General features: G+C 42.2%; 1 protein-coding gene across 6 annotated transcripts in view; it reads left to right on the forward strand.

The window, feature by feature from the left end:
• LOC106569352 (arf-GAP with GTPase, ANK repeat and PH domain-containing protein 3) overlaps nt 1-23,864 on the forward strand; it is a 300,794-nt gene that overhangs the window by 155,625 nt on the left and 121,305 nt on the right. For all 6 annotated transcript variants that reach the window (XR_006758793.1, XM_045694203.1, XM_014140651.2 and 3 more), the window contains exons 2-3: nt 15,126-15,184; nt 16,916-17,003. Coding sequence is in view for 4 of the 6 variants with exons in the window: in XM_045694203.1 (XP_045550159.1) it covers nt 15,126-15,184; nt 16,916-17,003 (147 nt within the window). In the remaining 2 variants the exon portion in view is untranslated. The remainder of the gene's footprint in view (nt 1-15,125; nt 15,185-16,915; nt 17,004-23,864) is intronic.

Raw genomic sequence — 23,864 nt, forward strand, 5'->3', positions numbered from 1 at the left:
TAGTATATGAATAGAAAAGGTGTGTATGGCAGTAGTTATATAGGATAAGCCATGACTAGAATACAGTATATACATATTAACTGGATTAAACAGTTATGCAAACATTATTAAAGTGACCAGTGTTCAATGACTAGGGCAGTAGTCTCTAAGGTGCAGGGCAGAGTACCGGGTGGTAGCCAGCTAGTAACAGTGACTAAGGTTCAGGGCAGGATACTGGGCGGAGGCCGGCTAGTGGTGACTGTTTAACAGTCTGATGGCCTGGAGATAGAAGCTGTTTATCAGTCTCTCGGTCCCAGCTTTGATGCACCTGTACTGCATCAGCCTTCTAGATGATAGCGGGGTAAACAGGCCGTGGCTCGGGTGGCTGAGGTCCTTGATGATCTTCTTGGCCTTCCTGTGACACTGGGTGCTGTAGATGTCCTGGAGGGCAGGCAGTGTGCCCATGGTGATGTGTTGGGCTGACCGCACCACCCTCTGGAGAGCCCTGCGGTTGCGGACGGTGCAATTGCTGTACCGAGTGGTGATACAGTCTGACAGAATACTCTCAATGGTGCATCTGTAGAAGTTTGTGTGGGTCTTAGAGGCCAAGTTGAATTTCTTCAGCCTCCAGCGGTGTTGTTGGGGCATGAGCTTAGTGATGAGCTTGGAGGGTTCTATAGTGTTGAATGCTGAGCTAGTCGGTAAACAGCAATTCTTACATACACTACCGTTCAAAATTTCGGGGTCACTTAGAATTTTCTTTGATTTTGAAAGAAAAGCAATTCTTTTGTCCATTAAAATAACATCAAATTGATCAGAAATACAGTGTAGACATTGTTAATGTTGTAAATGACTACTGTAGCTGGAAACGGACGATTTTATTTTTTAATGGAATATCTACATAAGCCCATTATCAGCAACCATCACTCCTGTGTTCCAATGGCACATTGTGTTAGCTAATCCAAGTTTATCATTTTAAAAGGCTAGTTGACGATTAGAAAACCCTTTTGCAATTATGGTAGCACAGCTGAAAACTGCTGTTCTGATTAAAGAAGCAATAAAACAGGCCTTCTTTAGACTAGTTGAGTATCTGGATTGTCAGCATTTGTGGGTTCGATTACAGGCTCAAAAAGGTCCAGACTCGTCAGTCTATTCTTGTTCTGAGAAATGAAGGCTATTCCATGTGAGAAATTGCCAAGAAACTGAAGATCTCGTACAATGCTGTGTACTACTCCCTTCACAGAACAGCGCAAACTGTCTCTAACCAGAATAGAAAGAGGAATGGGAGGCCCCGGTGCACAACTGAGCAAGAGGACAAGTACATTAGAGTGTTTAGTTTGAGAAACCGACTGGGATAGGGAGAGATTGAATATGTCCGTTCACACTGCTGCTACTTGCCTCTCAGGGGAAAAAGCATCTCAGAATCAAGTTCAAAACCCATTTACATGCTGGAGTTTGAGACACCACTCACCAATGGGGTTTAATGTCACAGTGATGACAGAACAGCACAACAGAAATAAAGGATGATGTGCATCAGTGCTCAGGTCAAAGTAGAGTTCCCGAGTTGACTTTGGATTCTTCTTATCTGTGGCTACTGACAGTTGGGGGCCCATTTTTGTGCAGAACCATGTTTATGGTATGTTGTTAATGTGGGGTTGTGATTATAGAAAACAATTCACTCTACTATATCGAGTCAGCTAAGACGGAAAATGTGTCTCCCTTGGGTTAAATTTGGATTCCGCTCAACACTGGTGTCCAATTTACCTCTGAGGAAATGGTCCATACCAAGGCTTCAACAACAAAAATCTTAGAAGAGACTAAGAGACCCTTAAGTCAGCTTGCCTATAGCCCTACACAATAGAATAGATTGGTCAGCGGACATCCAGCTCTGTCTGCTTACTGCTGATTCTGTTCACTTATCTATCACCTCAGAATGAAATGACATTCTGCTGTTCAGAGCTCTACAGGTAAGTTATAAGAGCTGTAGCAGCATTGAGTAGACAGCTTTGTGAGTTTGGTTACAGAGGCGTAACAGTTACAAGGTAGGGAGATGATTCAGGAATGATTATGTCAATGGAGCTGCTGCTCTGCGTAAGTATATGCTAGACCGAGTCTAATGGCAGTGGGTAACAATCCACTACAAATGTAGGATCTTAATTTGAGCCAGTTTGCTACAGCAGGAAAATAGTCCTGCAGCAACAGGAAATGTTGATTATAATAAATAGGCATTTTTGTAGGGGTTGATACATTTTTTTGTAAAGGAAATCAAGTCTCAAATTTCAAAGTGGGAATTACATACTTCAGAAGCCTTTTTAAACCTGAAATACAGTAGAATTTTTACATTTCCTGCAATGCAGGCAAATTATCCAACAACATGGTAATCAAATGAAGATCCTACATATTTATGTGGTTACCAGTGAGGGATGTAAAAATACTTAGTCCAAGCTAAATTGGTACTCTGTAATTTGTAGCTAGTGGGAAAGGATCCCTTAATCTTTGGCAGGGAGATTTAGCCCTCACGGTCGTCCTCCGCTTTCATTCCCCACTGACCACACACAAACACAAAAACAAACAAAAAATCCTTGTGGGGGACCTAAAATGTATTTCCATTCAAAATCCTATTTTCCTTAACCCCTAATCCTAACTCCTAACCCTAATTGTAAACCTAACCCCTAAATTTAAAATAGCCATCATGGGAAATGTCCCCACGAGGGATAATATTCCTGGTTTTACTATCCTTTTGGGGATTTCCAGTACTCACAAGGATAGTAATACATACACACACACACACACAGACGTGGGGTTTTCAGCATTTTCTTTCTCTCTGTTCTTTGAACTCAGTATGGGGGTTACTAATCGTGCCTCACTGCCCTTGGATTGAATAGTAATTTTTATTAGAGTGGACATGAGTAATGAGTCGAAAAACATGACAAACAATCCACCGATGCAGTTTTCCATCTCACACGAACAAAGGCCCTAGTGTCCTCTGGAGGGTGCATCACTGAAGTTGGGGCTCATTCTGTTCCATTTCTATAGGCATTGTGGGTACTGATGGGTTGCTAATTTTTAATGGATGGTATAAAGCAGAACAAAATGTATTATATTCGCTGTTTCAGCAAGGAATAAGGACAAGTGGCACTTGTTACATCAATCTGGATAGCCACAGCATATAGGCCTACAGTAGCATGTAACACGTGTGTAGCACAAACAATGTGTCACATGGTTTAATGAATGATGGCTATCACTTCAGTAAGGTAAAGCTTTGAGTGAATAACCTACATTCCTTCTATTTCTCCTCCTTTCTTCTGCCCTGTGTCGAACATACGGCCCACAGGCCGGATCTGGCCCCTGAGCGGGTCCAATCCGGCCTGCAGGTGTTTTTTTTTTGTGTATGTGTACTCAGAAAGTATTCATACCCCTTGACTTATTCCACATTTTGTTGTGTTACAGCCTGAATTCAAAATGGATTCAATCTTTTTTTTTCTCACCCATCTACACATAATACCCCATAATGACAAAGTGAAGACATGTTTTTAGAAATGTTTGCTAATTTATTGAGAATGAAATACAGAAATATCTAATTTACATAAGTATTCACACCCCTGAGTCAATACTTTGTAGAAGCACCTTTGGCAACGATTACAGCTGTGAGTCTTTCTGAGTAAGTCTCTAAGAGCGTTTTACGCTTGGATTGTGCAACATTTACACTTGGATTGAGATCATTCGTTCACCTACTCTGTGTCTCACAAAGACACAGCGGTTGGAACCAAGCATCTCAAATTTGGACTCATCAGACCAAAGGACAAATTTCCACCGGCCTAATGTCCATTGTTCTTGTTTCTTGGCCCAAGCAAGTCTCTTCTTCTTATTGGTGTCCTTTAGTAGTGATTTCTTTGCAGAAATTCGACCATGAAGGCCTGATTCACACAGTCTCCTCTGAACAGTTGATGTTGAGATGTCTGTTACTTGAACTCTGTAAAGCATTTATTTGGGCTGTAAATTCTGAGGCTGGTAACTCTGATGAACTTATCCTCTGCAGCAGAGGTAACTCTGGGTCTTCCTTTCCTGTGGCAGTCCTCATGAGAGCCAGTTTCATCATAGCGCTTGATGGTTTTTTGAAGAAACTTTCAAAGTTCTTGAAATTTTCGGTATTGACTGACCTTCATGTCTTAAAGTAATAATGGACTGTCGTTTCTCTTTGCTAATTTGAGCTGTTCTTGCCATATTATGGATTTGGTCTTTTACCAAATAAGGCTATCTTCTGTATATCAACCCTACCTTGTCACAACACAACTGATTGGCTCAAACACATTAAGAATGAATGAAATTCCACAAATGAACTTTTAACAAGGCACACCTGTTAATTGAAATGCATTCCAGGTGACTACCTCATGAAGCTGGTTGAGAGAACGCCAAGAGTGTGCAATGCTGTCACCAAGGCTGTAACACAACAAAATCTAGAAAAAGTCAAGGGGTGTGAATACCATCTGAAGTCACTGTACTTAAAATGACTGAAACCAAATCGAAACTGTGTAGGAATGATAATGGACCTACAGTATATTCATCCAGTTTCTTTTTTCTTTTTTTTAGGGGTGGATCAGCTTAATATTGCGGAAAGAATATTGCTTAAATCAATGTAATTGTCTGCATCATTTCCAATCCCCCATTTATTTTTTTTGTAAATATATAAATCCATACACGCATGCAAACATATACACATATATACATACACATACCGATATAGACATACATACTTTTTTAAAGAATATACCTTTATTATTATTCCCCGCAAACCCTACCAACGATCGCCCAATTGGAGTAAATAAATTGAAGGCTTTTACCTTCAATTTATTCATCTTAAACACATTTTACAGACAGTCTATTTTACAATAGTTATTTTTTGTTTGTTTTTAGTCCTTCCTCTATTTCTGATGTCCATCCAGTTTGATTTCTATTTGTAACTGTGCTATATCACAAAATTTCTGAACCTATATACATTTTACAGACCCCGTATGTTTTACATTGTTTATCTTGTTATTAGTCCCACCCTTCAGCTCCATTCAACCCTTCCCATCTATCCATCAACATCATCCATTTCGGATTTCTATTTGTCATATATTTTTCAACTGTGCTGTGATGCTTCACAAAACAATTGAACCTTTCTATTCTCATAGCTTCTACAGATTGTATATTAAAAATAAAACATTTTCTAAAATGAATTATTATATTATTGATTGATTGACTATGGCTTTTCAAATCACCCAGTATTGCTATCTGCAGCGTTAGGTCTAGGCAAATGTTGCAATTCTTCAGCCATTCCTGGACCTGTGACCAAAAACGAGCTACATATGGACAATACCAAAATAAATGATCTAATGACTCTGCCTCCTCACAGCAGAATCTGCAGAGCTGGGAACATTGTATCCCCCATATATATAACATTCTATTGGTTGCAAGAATTTTGTATCGTAATTTAAATTGAAAAATTCTAAGTTTTGAATCTGGCGTTGTTTTGCGTATCAATTCATAAACCATGTGCCATGGAATGGGTACATCAAAAATCTCTTCCCAACTATTTAGCAATTTATATGGCACAGCTATCAGTTTTTTGGTCCTTAATCCAGTTTCTTGATTGTCTCCAGCTCGCTAAAAAAGAAAGGCATTTCGCTGTACTTGGGCACGTGACATAAAAATTTATAACTAAATAATCACCTAAATGAAAGCTAGATAGTCATGGAGCATTGGAAATTCAAAAAAACTATGAATAGAGGCTTTATTATTTATTTATTTTTAAACATTTTGACGGCAAGGAAATATAGCACATTTTCAGTGATGCCCCTCTGGACCGCGTTGAAGACCGAATGCGGCCCCCGGCGCAAATTGAGTTTGACACGCCTGCTCTAAGTGGTCAACATCACTATAGAGCCCCATTTGTGTGATGACCTCTAATTCAACTGGATGGCCTATCTATTTCTGGGGTCTTCCTTTGTGTGTTTGGCCCTCTCTCTTTAAGAGATGCAAGAATTGAGACAACAGTGGAAACTACTGTTTATCTCTTTGCAGTTAACTGCAAATCTGTTCATGTCAGAGTGCTCTTAGAACAGGGTGCTCAAGAGTTGCATAAACTAGCTCCAATCAGCGTTTTTATTTTGAGAGGATCTACTTTGTGTCGTTTCGTTGTCCTCTTGTCTCTATCATTTAATATGTTTTACAGAAACATTAGCTACATTTGTATGCTAACAATAAAACCTTGACAAAATGAGTGGCAACCTCTTAAGCTCCTATCTACCACTTCTGAAATAAACTCCCTCACTCAAGCAGAGTTTCAGAGCCACAGCATCTAAAGAGCGTCTTTGGTTCTCATGTTCTAACATGTTCAAGGAGATGTGTCAAACTGGTAGTGAGAGGGCTTAGCAACACAAAGCCTGAATCCACCTCTGGTGATGCACTCAACATGCCTCAGCCTGGAATAAAGTGAGATCGCCATAGCAACAAAGCCTATTATTGTATACAGTGTTTTAAGTCAACCTTATTGCTTCTAAAACAAAACATTTCAAGGTAGAATAACGTTTGAATGAATGTTTTTCAACAATTGATCTCATGTTGTGCAAATGTTGCAACTTTCACTGAAGCCCTTACACTTAACTTACACAGACAATAAATATGGATTGGACAACTGCTTTCAATTTGTGTCAAATATTGTTTATGGCAAGAGTGCTCTAGAATACCTATGAATAGGTACTTGAATACAGGCCTTTGCTCTCAAAATTTTCTTCTGGAATATGAATAGGTACTTGAATACAGGCCTTTGCTCTCAAAATTTTCTTCTGGAATATGATTGCCTTGGGCATGAGAACATTGTTGCTGCAACAGACATATGCACCTACAGTAAAGGATGCTGCCTTGTTTGGTGTTGTAGGTTTTCATTGTTCTGGTGTAGACCGACATAGGGGGATCCCACCTGGTTGTGCACCTTATTGCCTGCAGACAGGGTGTCTACACCCCCTCTGTTGGAGATGGTATCTCCATTGTCAAACGGTTGTTGTGACAGATGCTAACACTCTTTACGGTGTCCTTTGAGAGAGGTTATCTGTGTGTTTGGTTTGGTTATGGCAATAACCTACAGGCAGACACAAACAATTCTTCTGACTTTCACCCAGACTGTAATTGTTCAATCTAATGGTTTTCTAGACTGTTTTTTAAAATGGTGATTATTCAGTCAAATGTTCCTTCCCTATCTGATGTTATTAATAGAGGAAACATGTTGTGTCACGTCTGGTAATCTCTCACTGTTAAATTGAATTAGCAGCCGCAGCATCAGTTTGCCTCAAGGTGAGAGGAGGAGGTAGTGTCAAATCAAATCAAATTGAATTTGTCACATGTTTCGTAAACCAGTTTTAGACTAACAGTGAAATGAATAGCTTACTTACGGGCCCTTTTCAAAGAATGCCGTTAAAGATACAAAAAATATCAAATAAACATGGAAATAATGACACACGGAATAAATACACAGTGAATAACAAATAACAATAACGAGTAAAAATAGCATGGCAACATACAGTACAGGGAGTACCAGTACTAGGCTTGGACTATATACCGTTTATACCTTATACCAGTGATAGGTTCTAAATGAGCATAGTAAAACTCACGGACGATTTAGTAAAGCTTAAACCAAGTTTATTTCACTTATTGGGTCATACAGCTGCATAAGACAAAGCCATGGTTCCACCAGTGGTAGTATATATACTAGGGATGCACGATATATCGGTGAACATATCGGAATGGGCCGATATTAGCTAAAAATACCAACATCGGTATCGGCCTGATGTCTAGTTTAACTCCAATGTTAAAAACCGATGTCAAAGCTACCGTGCTGTAATAACGTAATAACGGCACGTAAAATGTTGTGCAACACAGCATTCCTAACCTAGGCCACAGTGTATGCTGTGTGGATCGAGCAGTCAACAAGTCGAGTCAGCTAGACAACTCAAAGGCGAAATCCATTAAAGCCAAGATAATGGAATTCATTGCCCTTGACAGTCAACCGTTTTCTGTCATGGGTGATGTTGGCTTTTGCTGACTGGTCGAGCACCGGTACATACTACCAAGCGCGCTATTTGGTTACACAGTAATAGCGTCACTGCTATTAGCTTCACGGCATACATACTATGGAACGCTGTTTGGGTCTTTGCGTTTCAAAAAAGATAAAGTAACACTGTTAAAGCTGAAAATAAGCAAACACCGGCCACAAATGATGTGTTTACACGCGTTGGTAGTAAAGCATCATTTGTTTGACCGGAACTTCTGGGGTAGCGAGCTTTAGCTTGGTACCTAGCTTGCACCAATACAACCAGCCTGAAAACAATGACCAGTAGAAGCTGCAGTCATTTTCATTATTCTTAACAAAGATTTTGGAATCCTTGTGAGTAAGTATTAGCTAGGTTGCCACTTGTTGTTCGCCTATTGAAATTGAACTTCAGTTCATGAAAATAAATAGCTAGCCAGCTGTTGCCCAAAGCAAACGTTATAAGCAAGCCAGCTAGCTTCATCTGGCTAGTGAGGCTCCACCGGGCCGGGTTATGTATTGTGAAGCTAGCCACAATAAGGATTAGGCGCAATAGTGGAATTTGCGGTTATGCATTTCCTGCACTCATTTGAGTTTTTTTCTACACTGCCACGATATGGGCAAAAATACTAGGCCTTATTTTTTACCAAAAGTTGCAATTGCGCTTTAGATCAAAACACTTGGGTGAACTTTTGGAATCATGGAAATATAATTTTTATTATAATTCTATAATTAGAATATAAATAATAGTGGGCACTTTGAATACAGTGTTTGACATGACAACAAATGAAAATGCCATGGACGAGTTATTGTGACAGGGTAGGAACCAAAGTGATGTTCCGTGTCTTTCGCTACATTGAATCTTTATTCATATAGCCAACATATTCATGCTTTGCTTATTCCTCTTTGATTTAGAAGATACTGTTGCACAAACAACATGCTGATTTCAGACCTCCACCAGCACTGGTATCAGGCTGTATTAGCTAGCTACGTTTGCGATTAGCATTAGTGGCTATCAAGATTTAGCTTAACTTGCTAAGAAAATACAAACTAACGTTAGCTGTTTGCAGATGTAAGAAACACAAACTAATATTGTTATTATAGAACGCTTGTGGATTTATATATAGATTAAATTGGAAACAACATTGTTGCATGTGCTGCATTGACCATGCAGACTGAACGAAGGTATCTCGTGGTCAAGCAACAATACATGCCCTCCTTGAGTGACAGGGGGTGGGACTAGGTCTGTGTGGAAAGCAGCGTGGAGATGGAGAGGGATGACTCAAGTAGCGGAGTAAACTATAAAAATGGACGTTACACACAGTGTATCACATTTAACAAACCAAACATTCAAATACCATTATAGAAGGTAGAGTAAAAAACCCAAACTGGTCCGTGCATCAATACTGGTATATAGTAAAGTACGGTATACCGCCCAGCCCTAGTGATTGCCCTTCCTTTACTCAATACATTCCCCCTACAGATAACCATTAACTTCTGGTGTACAACCTAGACTATGGCATTCAATAGGATACCTGATAATGCACAATATTTCAAGTTTAGAACTCATCACCAGGGTCATTCGAATACCAGCGATATGAATTACAATAAAGCGAGTCTTCTTGGGTATGACGCTACAAGCTTGGCACCCCTTGTTTTTGGGGAGTTTCTCCCATTCTTCTCTGCAGATCCTCTCAAGCTCAGTCAGGTTAGATGGGGAGCGTAGCTGCACAGCTATTTTCAGCTCTCTCCAGAGATCACCTTCAAGTCCAGGCTCTGGCTGTGCCACTCAAGGACATTCAGAGACTTGTCCCGAAGCCACTCCTGCATTGTCTTGGCTGTGTGCTTAATGTCATTGTCCTGCTGGAATCTGAGACTTCGTCCCATTCTGCGGTCCTGGGCGCTCTGGAGCAGATCTCTCTGTACTTTACTCCAATCATTTTTCCCTCGATCCTGACTAGTCTCCCAGTCCCTGCTACTGAAAAACATCCCCACAGCATGATGCTGCCACCACCATGCTTCACCATAGGGATGTGCCAGGTTTCCTCCAGTCGTGACGCTTGGCATTCAGGCCAAGGAGTTCAATCTTGGATTCATCAGAATCTTGTTTCTCGTGGTCTGAGTTCTCTAGGTGCCTTTTGGTAAACTCCAAGTGGGCTGCCATGTGCCTTTTACTGAGGAGTGGCTTCAGAGTGATCATCGGGTTCTTGGTCACCTCCCTAACCAAGGAAGAATGATGGAAGCCGCAGTGTTCTTGGGGACCTTCAATGCTGCAGAATTGTTTGGTACCCTTCCCCAGATTTGTGCCTCTACACAATCCTGTCTCAGAGGTCTTTTGACATTTCCTTGGCTTGGTTTTTGCTCTGACATGCACTGTCAACTGTGGGACCTTATATAGACAGGTGTGTGCCTTTCCAAATCATTTCCAATCAATTGAATTTACCACAGGTGGACTCCAATCAAGTTGTAGAAATATCTCATGGATGATCAATCTAAACAGGATGCACCTGAGCTCAATTTTGAGTCTCATAGCAAAGGATCTGAATACTTATGTAAATAAGGTATTTCTGTTTTTATTTTGTCATTAATCAATTTTAGAATAAGGCTGTATCAAAATGTGGAAAAAGTCAAGGGGTCTGAATACTTTCCGAATGCACTATAAGTGGCTAGATGTTAAAATCAAGCTTTTAGATTACAGCAGAGATGTTAAATCCCCTCCGGGATTAAGATCCCTGTTGCCTAAATTGTTTTGTGCGTAAAAAAAGTGTATGTATATGTGAGTGTGTGGATAGAGTCCAGTATTTGTGCATAGTCAGTGCAAGAGTTTTTTGTTTTTTTAAAGGGTCAATGCAGGTAGTCCGGGTAGCCATTTGATTAGCTATTTAGCAGCCTTGTTTAGCAGTCTTATAGTTTAAGGATTGAAACTGTTCAGGGTCTTGTTGGTTCCAGACTTTGTGCACTGGTACCGCTTGCCTTCCTCTGATATCACCTGGTATAGAGGTCCTGGATGGCAGGGAGCTCAGCCCCAGTGATGTACTGGGCCTTACTCACCACCCTCTGTAGCGCCTTGCGGTCGGGTGTCTTGCAGTTGCCGTACCAAGTGGTGATGCAGCCAGTCAAGATGTTCTCAATGGTGCATCTGAGGGCCCATGCCAAACCTTTTCAGCCTCTTGAGGGGGAGGAGGCACTGTGTGGGTGTGTGTGGACCATGTTATATTCCTTAGTGATGTGGACACAGAAGAACAAGAAATCTCTAGATGAGCTCCACTACAGCCCCATCTCCTGTAGTCCACGATCAGCTCCTTTGTCTTGCTGACCTTGAGGGAGAGGTTGTTGTCCTGGCACCACACTGCCAGGTATCTGACCTCCCTATAGGATGCCTCATCATCATCGGGGATCAGTCCTACCACCATTGTGTCATCAGCAAACTTGATGATGGTGTTGGAGTTGTGTGTGGCCACATAGTCCTGGGTGAGCAAGGGAGTACCGGAGGGAACTAAGCACACAACCCTGAGGGGCCCGTGTGTTGATGGTCAGCGTGGCGGATGTGTTATTGCCTACCCTCACCACCTGGGGTCGTCCCATCAGGAAGCCCAGGATCCAGTTGCAGAGGGAGGTGTTCAGTCCCAGGGTCCTGAGCTTGGAGGGGACTAAACAGCATTCTTAAATAAGTATTCCTTTTGTCCAGGTGGGTGAGGGCATTGTGGAGTGCAATAGAGATTGTGTCGTCTGTGGATCTGTTGGAGTGGTATGGAAATTGGAGTGGGTCCAGGGTGTCTGGGATGATGGTGTTGATGTGAGCTATGACCAGCCTTTCAAAGCATTTAATGGCTATAGATGTGATAGTCATTTAGGGAGGTTACCGTGGCGTTCGTGTGGACTTTTGTGATCGCGTACACATATTTTGCAGAGGTTATCGCAGATGCAGCGAAATGCTTATGTTTCTAGCTCCAACAGTTCAATAATAATGAGCAATACAAAACAATACACACACATCCCAAAAATATGAATATATGTACAGTTGAAGTCGGAAGTTTACATACACCTTAGCCAAATACATTTAAACTCATTTTTTCACAATTCCTGACATTTAATCCAATAAAAATTCCCTGTCTTAGGTCAATTAGGATCACCACATTATTTTAAGAGAGTGTAATGTCAGAATAATAGTAGAGAGAATGATTTATTTCAGCTTTTATTTCTTTCATCACATTCCCAGTGAGTCAGAAGTTTACATACACTCAATTAGTATTTGGTAGCGTTGCCTTTAAATTGTTTAACTTGGGTCAAACGTTTCGGGTAGCCTTCCACAATAAGTTGGTTGAATTTTGGCCCATTCCTCCTGAGCTGGTGTAACTGAGTCAGGTTTGTAGGCCTCCTTCCTCGCACATGCTTTTTCAGTTCTGTCCACACATTTTCTATAGGATTGAGGTCAGGGCTTTGTGATTACCACTCCAATACCTTGAATTTGTTGTCCTTAAGCCATTTTGCCACGACTTTGGAAGTATGCTTGGGATCATTGTCCATTTGGAAGACCCATTTGCGACCAAGCTTTAACTTCCTGACTGATGTCTTGAGATGTTGCTTCAATATATCCACGTAATTTTCCTCCCTCATGATGCCATCTATTTTGTGAAGTGCACCAGACCCTCCTGCAGCAAAGCACTCCCACAACATGATGCTGCCACCCCCGTGCTTCACGGTTGGAATGGTGTTCTTCGGCTTGCAAGCCTCCCCCTTTTTCCTCCAAACATAACGATGGTCATTATGGCCAAACAATTCTATTTTTGTTTCATCAGACCAGAGGACATTTCTCCAAAAAGTACGATCTTTGTCCCCATCTGCAGTTAACAACCGTAGTCTGGCTTTTTTATGGCTGTTTTGAAGCAGTGGCTTCTTCCTTGCTGAGCGGCCTTTCAGGTTATGTCGATATAGGACTCGTTTTACTGTGGCTATAGATACTTTTGTACCTGTTTCCTCCAGCATCTTCATAATGTCCTTTGCTGTTGTTCTGGGATTGATTTGCACTTTTCGCACCAAAGTACGTTCATCTCTAGGCATCTCCTTCCTGAGCGGTATGACGACTGTGTGGTCCCATGGTGTTTATACTCGCGTACTATTGTTTGTACAGATGAACGTGATACCTTCAGACATTTGGAAATTGCTCCCAAGGATGAACCAGACTTGTGGAGGTCTCCAGTTTTTTTTCTGAGGTCTTGGCTGATTTCTTTTGATTTTCCCATTATGTCAAGTAAAGAGGTACTGACTTTGAAGGTAGGCCTTGAAATACATCCACAGGTACACCTCCAATTGACTAAAATGATGTCAATTAGCCTATCAGAAGCTTCTAAAGCCATTTTCCAAGCTGTTTAAAGGCACAGTCAACTTAGTGTATGTAAACTTCTGACCCACTGGAATTGTGATACAGTGAATTATGAGTGAAATAATCTGTCTGTAAACAATTGTTGGAAAAATGACGTGTCATGCACAAAGTAGATGTCCTAAAAGACTTGACAAAACTATAGTTTTTTAACAAGAAATTTGTGGAGTGGTTGAAAAACGAGTTTTAATGACTCCAACCTAAGTGTATGTAAACTTCCGACTTCAACTGTACATAGGGCAGAAATCTCTTAGGTGCAGAGATTGTAGCCGGCTAGTAACAGTGACTAAGTTCAGGGCAGGATACTGGGCGGAGGCCAGCTAGTGGTGACTATTTAACTTTCTGATGGCCTGGAGACGGAAGCTGTTTTTCAGTCTCTCAGTCCCAGCTTTGATGTACCTGTACTGTCCCTTCCTTCTAGATGGCAGCTGGGTGAACAGGTCATGGCTCGGGTGGCGGAGGTCCTTCCTGTAACATCAGGTGATCTTCTTGGCCTTCCTGTGACACCGGGTGCTGTACAGTAGATGTCCTGGAGGGCAGGCAGTGTGCCTCTGATGATACGTACGGCTGACCACACCAACCTCTGGATATCCTTGTGGTTGCGGACAGTGCGGCGATACAGCCGGACATGATGCTCTCAATGGTGCATCTGGAGAAGTTTGTGAGGGTCTTAGGGACCAAGCCAAAATGTATTCAGCCTCCTGAGGTTTAAGTGGTGCTGTTGTTCTGAATCCTCATTGTGTGTTCCGTCTGGCTCCGCGGCCTTGTGAATGTTAACCTCTAGAAAGGTCTTACTCACATCGGTTATGGAAAGCAAGATCACACAGTCATCCGTAACAGCTGGTGCTCTCATGCATGGTTCAGTTTTGCTTTCCTCGAGGCGAGGCATTTATTTTGTCTGCTAGTCTCGCGTCACTGGGCAGCTCGTGGCTGGGTTTCCCTTTGTAGTCCGTGATAGTTTGCAAGCCCTGCTACATCCTTCGAGTGTCAGTGCCGGTGTAGTAGGATTCGATCTTAGTCCTGTATTGATGCTTTGCCTATTTGATGGACCGTCAGAGGTCGTAGCTAGATTTTTTATGTGTCTGAATTAGGGTCCTGCTCCTTAAAAGCAGCAGCTCTAGCCTTTAGCTCAGTGCTGATGTTGCCTGTAGTCCATGGCTTCTGGTTGTGGTATGTACGTACGGTCATTGTGGGGACAACTTTGTTGATGCACTTATTAATGAAGCTGGTGACTGATGTGGTAAAGTCCTCAATGTTATCAGATGAATCCTGGAACATATTCCAATCTGTGCTAATGAAAAAGTCCCGCTTCCTCGGACCGCTTCTGTGTTGAGCGTGTCACTGGTACTCCCTGTTTGAGTTTTTGCTCATAAGCAGGACGCAGGAGGATAGAGTTATAGTCTTATTTGCCAATGGGAGGGCAAGGGAGGGCTTGTATGCATTTCTGTGTGGGGTATAATGGGGATCTAGAGTTTTGTCATCTGTAGTTGCACAGGTGACATAATGGTAAAAATGAGGTAGATGTGCAATGTGTGTGCATGCGTGTGAATGTTTGCATTGTCAGAGATGACTTGAAACCATGATTGCACTTCCTCCCTTTAAGCTATGAGACAGACCGTGGCAAGGAATCAACGTACTGCTTTAACCTTCCCCGACCTCAGCTTAATGGTGTTTATTCTCTTGTTCTTTTTTCTCTTCCAGACTCTTTCGTCAACAGCCAGGAGTGGACATTGAGTCGATCAGTGCCAGAGCTCAAAGTGGTGAGTAGTATTCATGAGTATTCATCATAACTTCAGGCCATATTATTCTTCTGGCATTGGCACTGCAAGAGGATTGATTTAAATGTCAATGCCAGGCCATGCTCTATGCATTTCAAAAACATTTCCTCTCATTCTGCATGACAGAGAGAGAGTAGAGTACAGAAATTGGCTGGAATATTCCCTGGCACCAAGCGAGAGTGTGGGTGATTTTTAATGAGATAAGTTGGCATAGTGACGCGTAGCGCGGAGTGGCTTGCAGCAGGACAGAGAGATGAGTGACAGTTTTGGGCTAGACATGTGACAGGTCCTGGGTCTGATCCACCCGCTGGCACAACTGCTTGCACGCACGCGTACGCACAAACACACACGTCCTCACAGGAAGAGGGGAGTGCTTCACGCACATCATCAATAGGGATATTACCACAAAGACACATTCCATTCCAACATTCAGGTGGTAAATACTGAAGTATTCATAGTATTTTGGTCTTTTATGAAAAACGTATTGGTGTAATCCTATAGGGAATCCAACAGAAAATGTTGTTCTCTCAGAGGGACACTTTTATGGAGAACATGCTTTCTAACCAAGGATAATTTGATAGAGCTCATTGTCTTTTATGTAGTGTTAGGTGTTAATTGGAAAACTCCTCCGGACATTTCAGGGGTTTAGTGAACTGACACTGGATTCAGCAGGGAAGAGTCGAGGACTGTCATTTTCTTCCACAGTTCTATATGACAGTATTGGACAGAAGTAGTTCATTCATATATTATGGTCCCCAAAAGCACGGGCAGATGTTATCATTCCAACAATTGGCAATTGCACTCATGAGGAGATGAGCTGATACTGTATAGTAATGTCTTCTCTTTTAACCCTGCTGGACCTTGATAATGAACCATAGACTGATCCTTAAAAAAAGGCTTTAGTGGGATTTACACACACTGTGCCCGCTCTGCTTTCATCTGCCTGAACTATGCTCATACAGCAGCCTTAATGATGGGCCAACAACCCAGCAGCTTACAAAGCTTTACATTTCTAACATAAACTCTGTTCCTTTTGTAGATAGCTTCTGTTCTGAGTAGCTCCTAGCTTGTTATTCTTCTGTGGTGGATAGACTACTACTCCTTGTCCTCTCCAAAGCCAACTTCCTCCTTATGTAGATCGTAAGTGTAATGATGGAGAGGAGAGGTAGCATCATCTAGGCTCTTAAAGATCCTGTACACACACACATATCTCTCTCACAGTCCCCTATAATTAAAACCATACCTGACTTTACCACCCACTAAGGATCTAAAGAAGAGGGTGGTGAAGGAGGATTGTGGGGTTGAGGAGGGGAGGAGGGCGTGTTCTCCCCCAGACACACTGGCATTGTCAGCAGCCACCCCAGCCTGGGAGCAGCCCAGCCCCAGCTCACCCACCGTCAGGCTCCACCTGGGGGCAGTCAGGGCTGGGGCTGGGGCCTGGGCCTGAACGTTCTGAACTGTTCCCTTGGCGGTGACCACCTTTCTTTTATCCCACAAGCATCATTTGTCCATGAGAAAGTCCATAGACTGTGGGCTCCAGCGTTAGTTGGTGATATGTCTCTGCAACTTCTTACAGAACTATTGTTTTGCTACCTTGCATTTACCAGAAGCAAGTCCATTGGCTGTGGGCTATGACATTGGTTGGCTGTGTAACCATCTCAACAACATATATATGATGTCCTTGACTAGACTGTTGTCTTGTTGTTTCTGCAGGGTATTGTGGGTAATCTGTCGAGTGGGAAGTCTGCCTTGGTTCACCGGTACCTGACAGGCACATATGTGCAGGAGGAATCTCCTGAAGGTAAGAGACAGAGCTTGCTGCTGTTTAGGGAAAAAACCTGAGGGAGGAGAGAGGTGTCACACGTTGTAAAGAGCTAAAAGGTTGTGGACTCTAGGAGGGTCCTGTCAGTCAACACATGAACACATCACTTCTAGCTGTGATGGTATCTTGCTAATCTACTCCATCTACTGGCCCTGCTGCATCATACATGTAAATGTAATTTCAGATTTTTATAATAATGTAAAATGTATTTCTAAGTATTTCTGAACATTTATACACATTTACAGTGCATTCAGAAAGTATTCAGTCCCCTTGACTTTTTCCACGTTTTGTTACGTTACAACCTTATTCTATAATTGATTAAATTGTACTTCTTCTTTTTTTTTTACAAAATTTTGCAAATGTCTTACAAATAAAAAAACGTAATACATTTACATAAGTATTCAGACCCTTAACTCAGTACTTTGTTGAAGCACCTTTTGCAGTGTTTACAGCCTCGAGTCTTCTTGGGTATGACGCTACAAGCTTGGAACACCTGTATTTGGGCAGATACTCTCAAGATCTGTCAGGATGGATGGGAAGCGTTGCTGCACAACTATTTTCAGGTCGTTCCAGAGATGTTTGATCGGGTTCAAGTCTGGGCTCTAGCTGGGCCACTCAAGGACATTCAGAGACTTGTCCCGAAGCCACTCCTGCATTATCTTGGCGGTGTGCTTATGGTCGTTGTCCAATTGGAAGGTGAACCTTCGGCCCAGTCTGAGGTCCTGATCTCTCTGGAGCAGGTTTTCATCAAGGATCTCTCTGTACTTTGTTCCGTTCATCTTTCCCTCGATCCTGACTAGTCTCCCAGTCCCTGCAGCTGAAAAACATCCCCACAGCATGATGCTGCCACCACCATACTTCACCGTAGAGATGGTGCCAGGTTTCCTCCGGACTTTATGCTTGGCATTCAGGCCAAAGAGTTCAATCTTGGTTTCATCAGACCAGAGAATCTTGTTTCTCATGGTCTGAGTTCTCTAGGTGCCTTTTGGCAAACTCCAAGTGGGCTGCCATGTTCCTTTTACTGAGGAGTGGCTTCCGTCTGGTCACTCTATCATAAACTACCAGCACTCTACCATGTTTGGTGAAGTGCTGCAGAGATGGTTGTTCTTCTGGATGGTTCTCCCATCTCCACAAAATTACTCTGGAGCTCTGTCAGAGTGACCATCGGGTTCTTGGTCACCTCCCTAACCAAGGCCTTTCTGCCCCTATTGCACAGTTTGGCCAGGCGGCCAGCTCTAGGAAGAGTCTTGGTGGTTCCAAACTTCTTCCATTTATGAATGATAGAGGCCACTGTGTTCTTGCGGACCTTCAATGCAGAAGAAATGTTTTGGTACACTTCCCCAGATCTGTGCCTCGACACAATCCTGTCTTGGAGCTCTACGGACAATTCCTTTTGACCTCATGGCTTGGTTTTTGCTCTGACATGTACTGTCAACTGGTGGACCTTATAAAGACAGGTGTGTCCAATCAATTGAATTTACCACAGGTGGACTCCAATCAACTTGTGGAAACATCTCAATCATGATCAATGGAAACAGGATACATCTGAGCTCAATTTTGAGTCTCATGGCAAACTGTCTGAATACTTATGTAAATAAGGTATTTCTGCTTTTATTTTATACATTTACTAAAGTTTCTGAAAACCTGTGTTCGCGTTGTCATTATGGAGTATTGGTTGTAGATTGATAAGAAAAAAAGTAATTTAATTCATTTTGGAATAAGGCTGTAACGTAACAAAGTGTGGGAAAATGTAAGGGGTCTGAATACTTTCTGAATGCACTATAAAGACATATAAAGTTATTTTAATACGTTACCAGGTTATTGGCTGTTCAAAACCTGTTGAAATACCACCTCGAATGCAGTGGAGTCTGGAAAGAGGAGCTATAGGAGGATGGGCTCATTGTAATGGTTCGAATGGAATCAATGGAACAGAGTCAAACATGTTGTTTCCATGTGTTAGATGTGTTTCGTACCATTCCATTGATTCCATTCCAGCCATTACAATGAGCCCATCCTCCTGTAGCTCTTCCCACCAGCCTCCTCTGCCGGAATGATAAGTTAGCAGTCTGTATTTGGGTTTAAGTTATTCTAGCTGGGAATAGATACTGGCATAAAGTACAATGACAGGGCTGGGCTTGATAGTGACCGTAGGCTGTATACAAACTCAGTTCATAATTAGCAGTTAGGTTGAGTGTGTTCCACATAGTATATAAAGAGAAACCTGCATTATCTTCGCTTATCATCATTAACAGCTAGTCTTTGAAACCAGGTGTGTTTTCTGTTTCTGTTGTTGTTTATTGTTTTGTATCAATCGACGCAGTGTCAGATTTATCTCAAGCCGAAGGATGTGCTCTGAGATAATTGGCTTTTTATCCATTTTATCCATTTATCCAGACAATGACAGCTAGAGCAAAGCATCTCCCATGAAAGAAAGAGGGCTGCTGTGTTAGAATGCTAATTCCCAACACATCAAGGTAAAACTAAAACCTGGGCTTAAAGCACCAAATCCTACTAAAACCCTTCATTTCAGAGCGAAAGGGGATTGCAGTTGCTGCCATGAACATAAACAGTTTCTGCTTTGGGAGCTCTGAAGTGCTGATGCACTGAACGAGAGGGCATAGCTCAGTGAGAAGGTATATTTATTTCTACAGGGGTCTGCTCCAAAGCCTTCACAGAATCACAACCGGACAATTCTCAATTTTGATTATCAGGTGGAATCCTTAATGAGTTAGGCCCTGCTGAGCTCAGAAGCGAAGGCTCTCCGAAACCCACAAAGATGTTGTCATAGCTGGGGTTAAATGACAATCTTTGAGGGGGTTTGGAGGGTTTGTAGTGTCTGGTTTTGTATAATTATAGCGAGGAGGGACAAGAGATATGAAGCGCATAATGAGTTCCTGGCATAATGATGCTGCTTCACCAAGGGAAAGAAACAATCCTTACTGCTTAATTAGGCCTAGAGAAATCAATGACAAAAATGCTGGAAAGCTAAAAGCTGAGTGGTGATTTTGGTTAATTAAGGAAACATGTTGTTTCTTCTTATTGCATTTTATACAGATCACTGCATTGTTTCTGTGATACAGCATACCTCTTCATCTCCCATCATTAACAGGTGGCAAAGGGTCTCCTTTTAGTCTCATTCCTAGAACGTTGCTTAGCCCAGATAGAAACTATAGCTACTCTGTAGACTACCTCGCTTCTAAGGAGAGTAGTGTTTTGTGTTTGGCCCATACCATTCAGCTCTACTCTTAAGTTTTTGTTCTACGATGTTGCTAGTTGCTGTGATATCTGTTAAAATATAGTATCAGGGATGGGGAGGGAGGGAGGTGTTGCCATGGCAACAGTGGAACAGGCTCTGTTGGAATTGTGGCTCTGTGTCAAGTTCTCTGAGCCTCCGCATTCCATTCTAGAGCTGAATATGTTTACTGCCTGTTAACCAAGCCAAAAATACAGCTCCCATCTCAAAACCTGTGTGTGTGTGTGTGTGTGTGTGTGTGTGTGTGTGTGTGTGTGTGTGTGTGTGTGTGTGTGTGTGTGTGTGTGTGTGTGTGTGTGTGTGTGTGTGTGTTAGACTCATCTGTATGTGTTAGACTCATCTGTATGTATAAGCTGGACAACAGGTTGATAGAAAGACTATAACCACTCTATTCATTAGCCACATCCAGCCAAAATCATTGTACATTATTGCTTTCCTACCCTAATACAGATTGAGTGTCTCTCGTTATCGCTCTACAATTAGGTTAGCTTATTTCTTTCAGCACTGAGATTCAACAGACGTTCCACAGTACAGATGGATTCTCCTCTGACCTCAGGATATGTTTTTGTCTATGCTTGGCTGTGAACAGAGACACAGCCAGGATGATGGTGATGTTATGTAGTCTAAATGTAGGCCTATACTTGAATGCACATCCATTTCATACCATGACAACAGAAGATGTTATTTGGCAAACACTCTCATTTTACAATTTTCAAGGGCTTCTTATCATTTCATGTGCAACCAACCTATTCCATTTACCTCCTCTAGAATTATTACACATTTTCCTCTGAAGTCTGGCCCTTTGGTCCAGAGACCATCATTTTTTCACAAGATATGACTATACTATACTGGGTATTACTATGGGTATCACTTTTCTGACATTTCCTCTAAATGTAGATTTCCTGACATATAGAGACTCAGATATTAATGCTCGGTCCAAGCAGCGCTCCAATTTCAGAGCTCTGTTACATCAGTGCAGAGCCGGCCTTATGGGCAGGCCTCTGGGGGCCTGGCCCGCGCTACCTTAACTCGTTGCCTGTCCAAATAAGATGTTTAAATATTGATCATTTATTGGACCGAGACGCGCACCGACAGAAAGATGCATCAATCTCTGATGAAGACTCAGAAGGAGTGAAACAGCGCCCCTCTGTCTCATGTCATACTCTTTTTGGCCAAACAGCATCAGATACATGGGCTACATCTTATTTTTATTGATTGTTTCTTTTGTTCCACCTTATGTTATTTCAGTATTACATTGTTATTGATTACTGCATAATTGGGTTTAGAGCGGTGTTCCCCAACTGGCGGCCTGTGTGGAATTTTCATTGTTGGACATAAGACTGTATAAGTCACCATGAAATCAGCTCCTTAATTTAAGAAATCTGTTCCCAAGTATTTCCACGTGTAATGGAGAGACACTACGTAAAAAATGTAAGCAAGGTTTGAAATGATTGTTGTAGTCAAACATTATCTTTTTGGGCTTCTTGCGGTCAATTTGCAGTCTTCAAATTATTTTTTATTACATTCGGCCTCCTGGCCATCCGCTAAAGAAAAAATCAGCTCGTGGCTGAATCTAGTTGATGATCCCTGGTTTAGAGATTGCAAGAAAGGCATTTCACTATACTTGTGCACATGACATTAAAACTTGAAACTTAATATAGTAAGATGCTTTCTCGGGTGACAGTTTCAGCCGCTTGCAAATTGAAGGAAAGTTGGCGAGTGCACTGTCTGGAAACTGGAATTATTATGGATGAACGTGCGAAGGTAACCTACTTTTTATTATTTACTTTGTTGACTTTTTTTTTTCCTCCTTTTTTCTCCCTAATTTCGTGATATACAATTATGGTCTTGTCCCATCGCTGCAACTCCCGTACGGACTCGGGAGAGGCGAAGGTCGAGAGACTTGCGTCCTCCGAAACACGACTCTGCCAAACAGCACTGCTCGTATAACCCGGAAGCCAGCCGCAAAAATGTGTCGGAGGAAACACCGTACAACTGGCGACTGAAGTCAGCGTGCATGCACCCGGCCCGCCACAAGCAGTTGCTAGAGCGCGATTGGACAAGGACATCCCGGCCGGCCAAACCCTTCCCTAACTCGGATTACGCTGGGCCAATTGTGTGCCGCCTCATAGGTCTACCCGTGGCGGCCGGCTGTGACACAGCCTGGGATCGAACCTGGTTCTATAGTTATACCTCTCAAACTGCGATGCAGTGCCTTAGACCACTGCACCACTTGGGAGGCCCGGTAACCTACATTTTGAAATAATTTGTTTTTACAATCAGATAAAAACATAATGACTGGTTGTGTTCATGCCACGTTAAAAGGTAATACATCTTTACAGTTAAATTAGATATCTTTAATATAAAACCCATTAAAGGAGGTCCCCTGAAAAAATATGCCCCCCCTATGGAAATCAAAGGTCCGTCCAACTGATTTGTTCTGGCGCCGGCACTGCTTCAGCAGAGGAAAGCTGGCTTGGCTTCTGTGAGTCTCTTTCTCTCTCTCTCTGACTATTACACAACCAAACTGATATCTGGTAGAATCCCCCTTCACCAAGTGGGCTAAAGTGGACTTAACAGGGAGCAAGTGTGTCTCAAGTGGATCTGTATTGCATGTTGGCCCTAGCTAGAACACTGCCTACCTAGTCCTTGAAGACTGCAGGCAGAGCCAGTCACTGTGACCTCACTTGCTCTTTTGCAGAGGTGGGATCTTGTCATTTGGAAAATTCTAATTCAGTTCTAAAACTGTTATGAACTTCGTTCTCTCCATCTTATTACATACGTCTGTAACAGATAACACAGCTTATTATGAAATAGCTGGTGTTGCCGCGACAATAGATATTTCATACCGGTTTTATGTCTGTACTTTGTCACTCTCAGCATATTTATTTTTGAATTACAGTGGCAAGAAGAAGTATGTGAACCCTTTGGAATTACCTGGACTTCTATATAAATTGGTCATAACATTTGATCTGATCTTCATCTAAGTCACAACAATAGACAAACACAGTCTGCTTAAACTAATAACACACAAACAATTCTAAGTTTTCATGTCTTTATTGAACACACCGTGTAAACATTCACAGTGCAGGGTGGGAAAAGTATGTGAACCCTTGGATTTAGTAACTGGTTGACCCTCCTTTGGCAGCAATAACCTCAACCAAACGATATTCCTCCTTCTGTAGTAAGGAGGAATATTGGACCTTTCCTCTTTACAAAACTGTTTCAGTTCAGCAATATTCTTGGGATGTCTGGTGTGAACCGCTCTCTTGAGGTCATGCCACAGCATCTCAATCGGATTGAGGTCGGGACTCTGACTGGGCCACTCCAGAAGGCATATTTTCTTCTGTTGAAACCATTCTGTTCTTGATTTACTTCTGTGTTTTGGGTCATTGTCCTGTTGCATCACCCAACTTCTGTTGAGCTTCAATTGGCAGACAGATAGCCTTACATTTTCCTGCAAAATGTCTTGATGAACTTGGGAATTCATTTTTCTGTCAACGATAGCAAGCTGTCCAAGCCCCGAGTCAGCAAAGCAGCTCCAAACCATGATGCTCCCTTCACCATACTTTACAGTTGGGATGAGG

This window comes from Salmo salar, chromosome ssa14 (assembly GCF_905237065.1).
Source record: "Salmo salar chromosome ssa14, Ssal_v3.1, whole genome shotgun sequence".
In the NCBI taxonomy this organism is placed as follows: domain Eukaryota; kingdom Metazoa; phylum Chordata; class Actinopteri; order Salmoniformes; family Salmonidae; genus Salmo; species Salmo salar.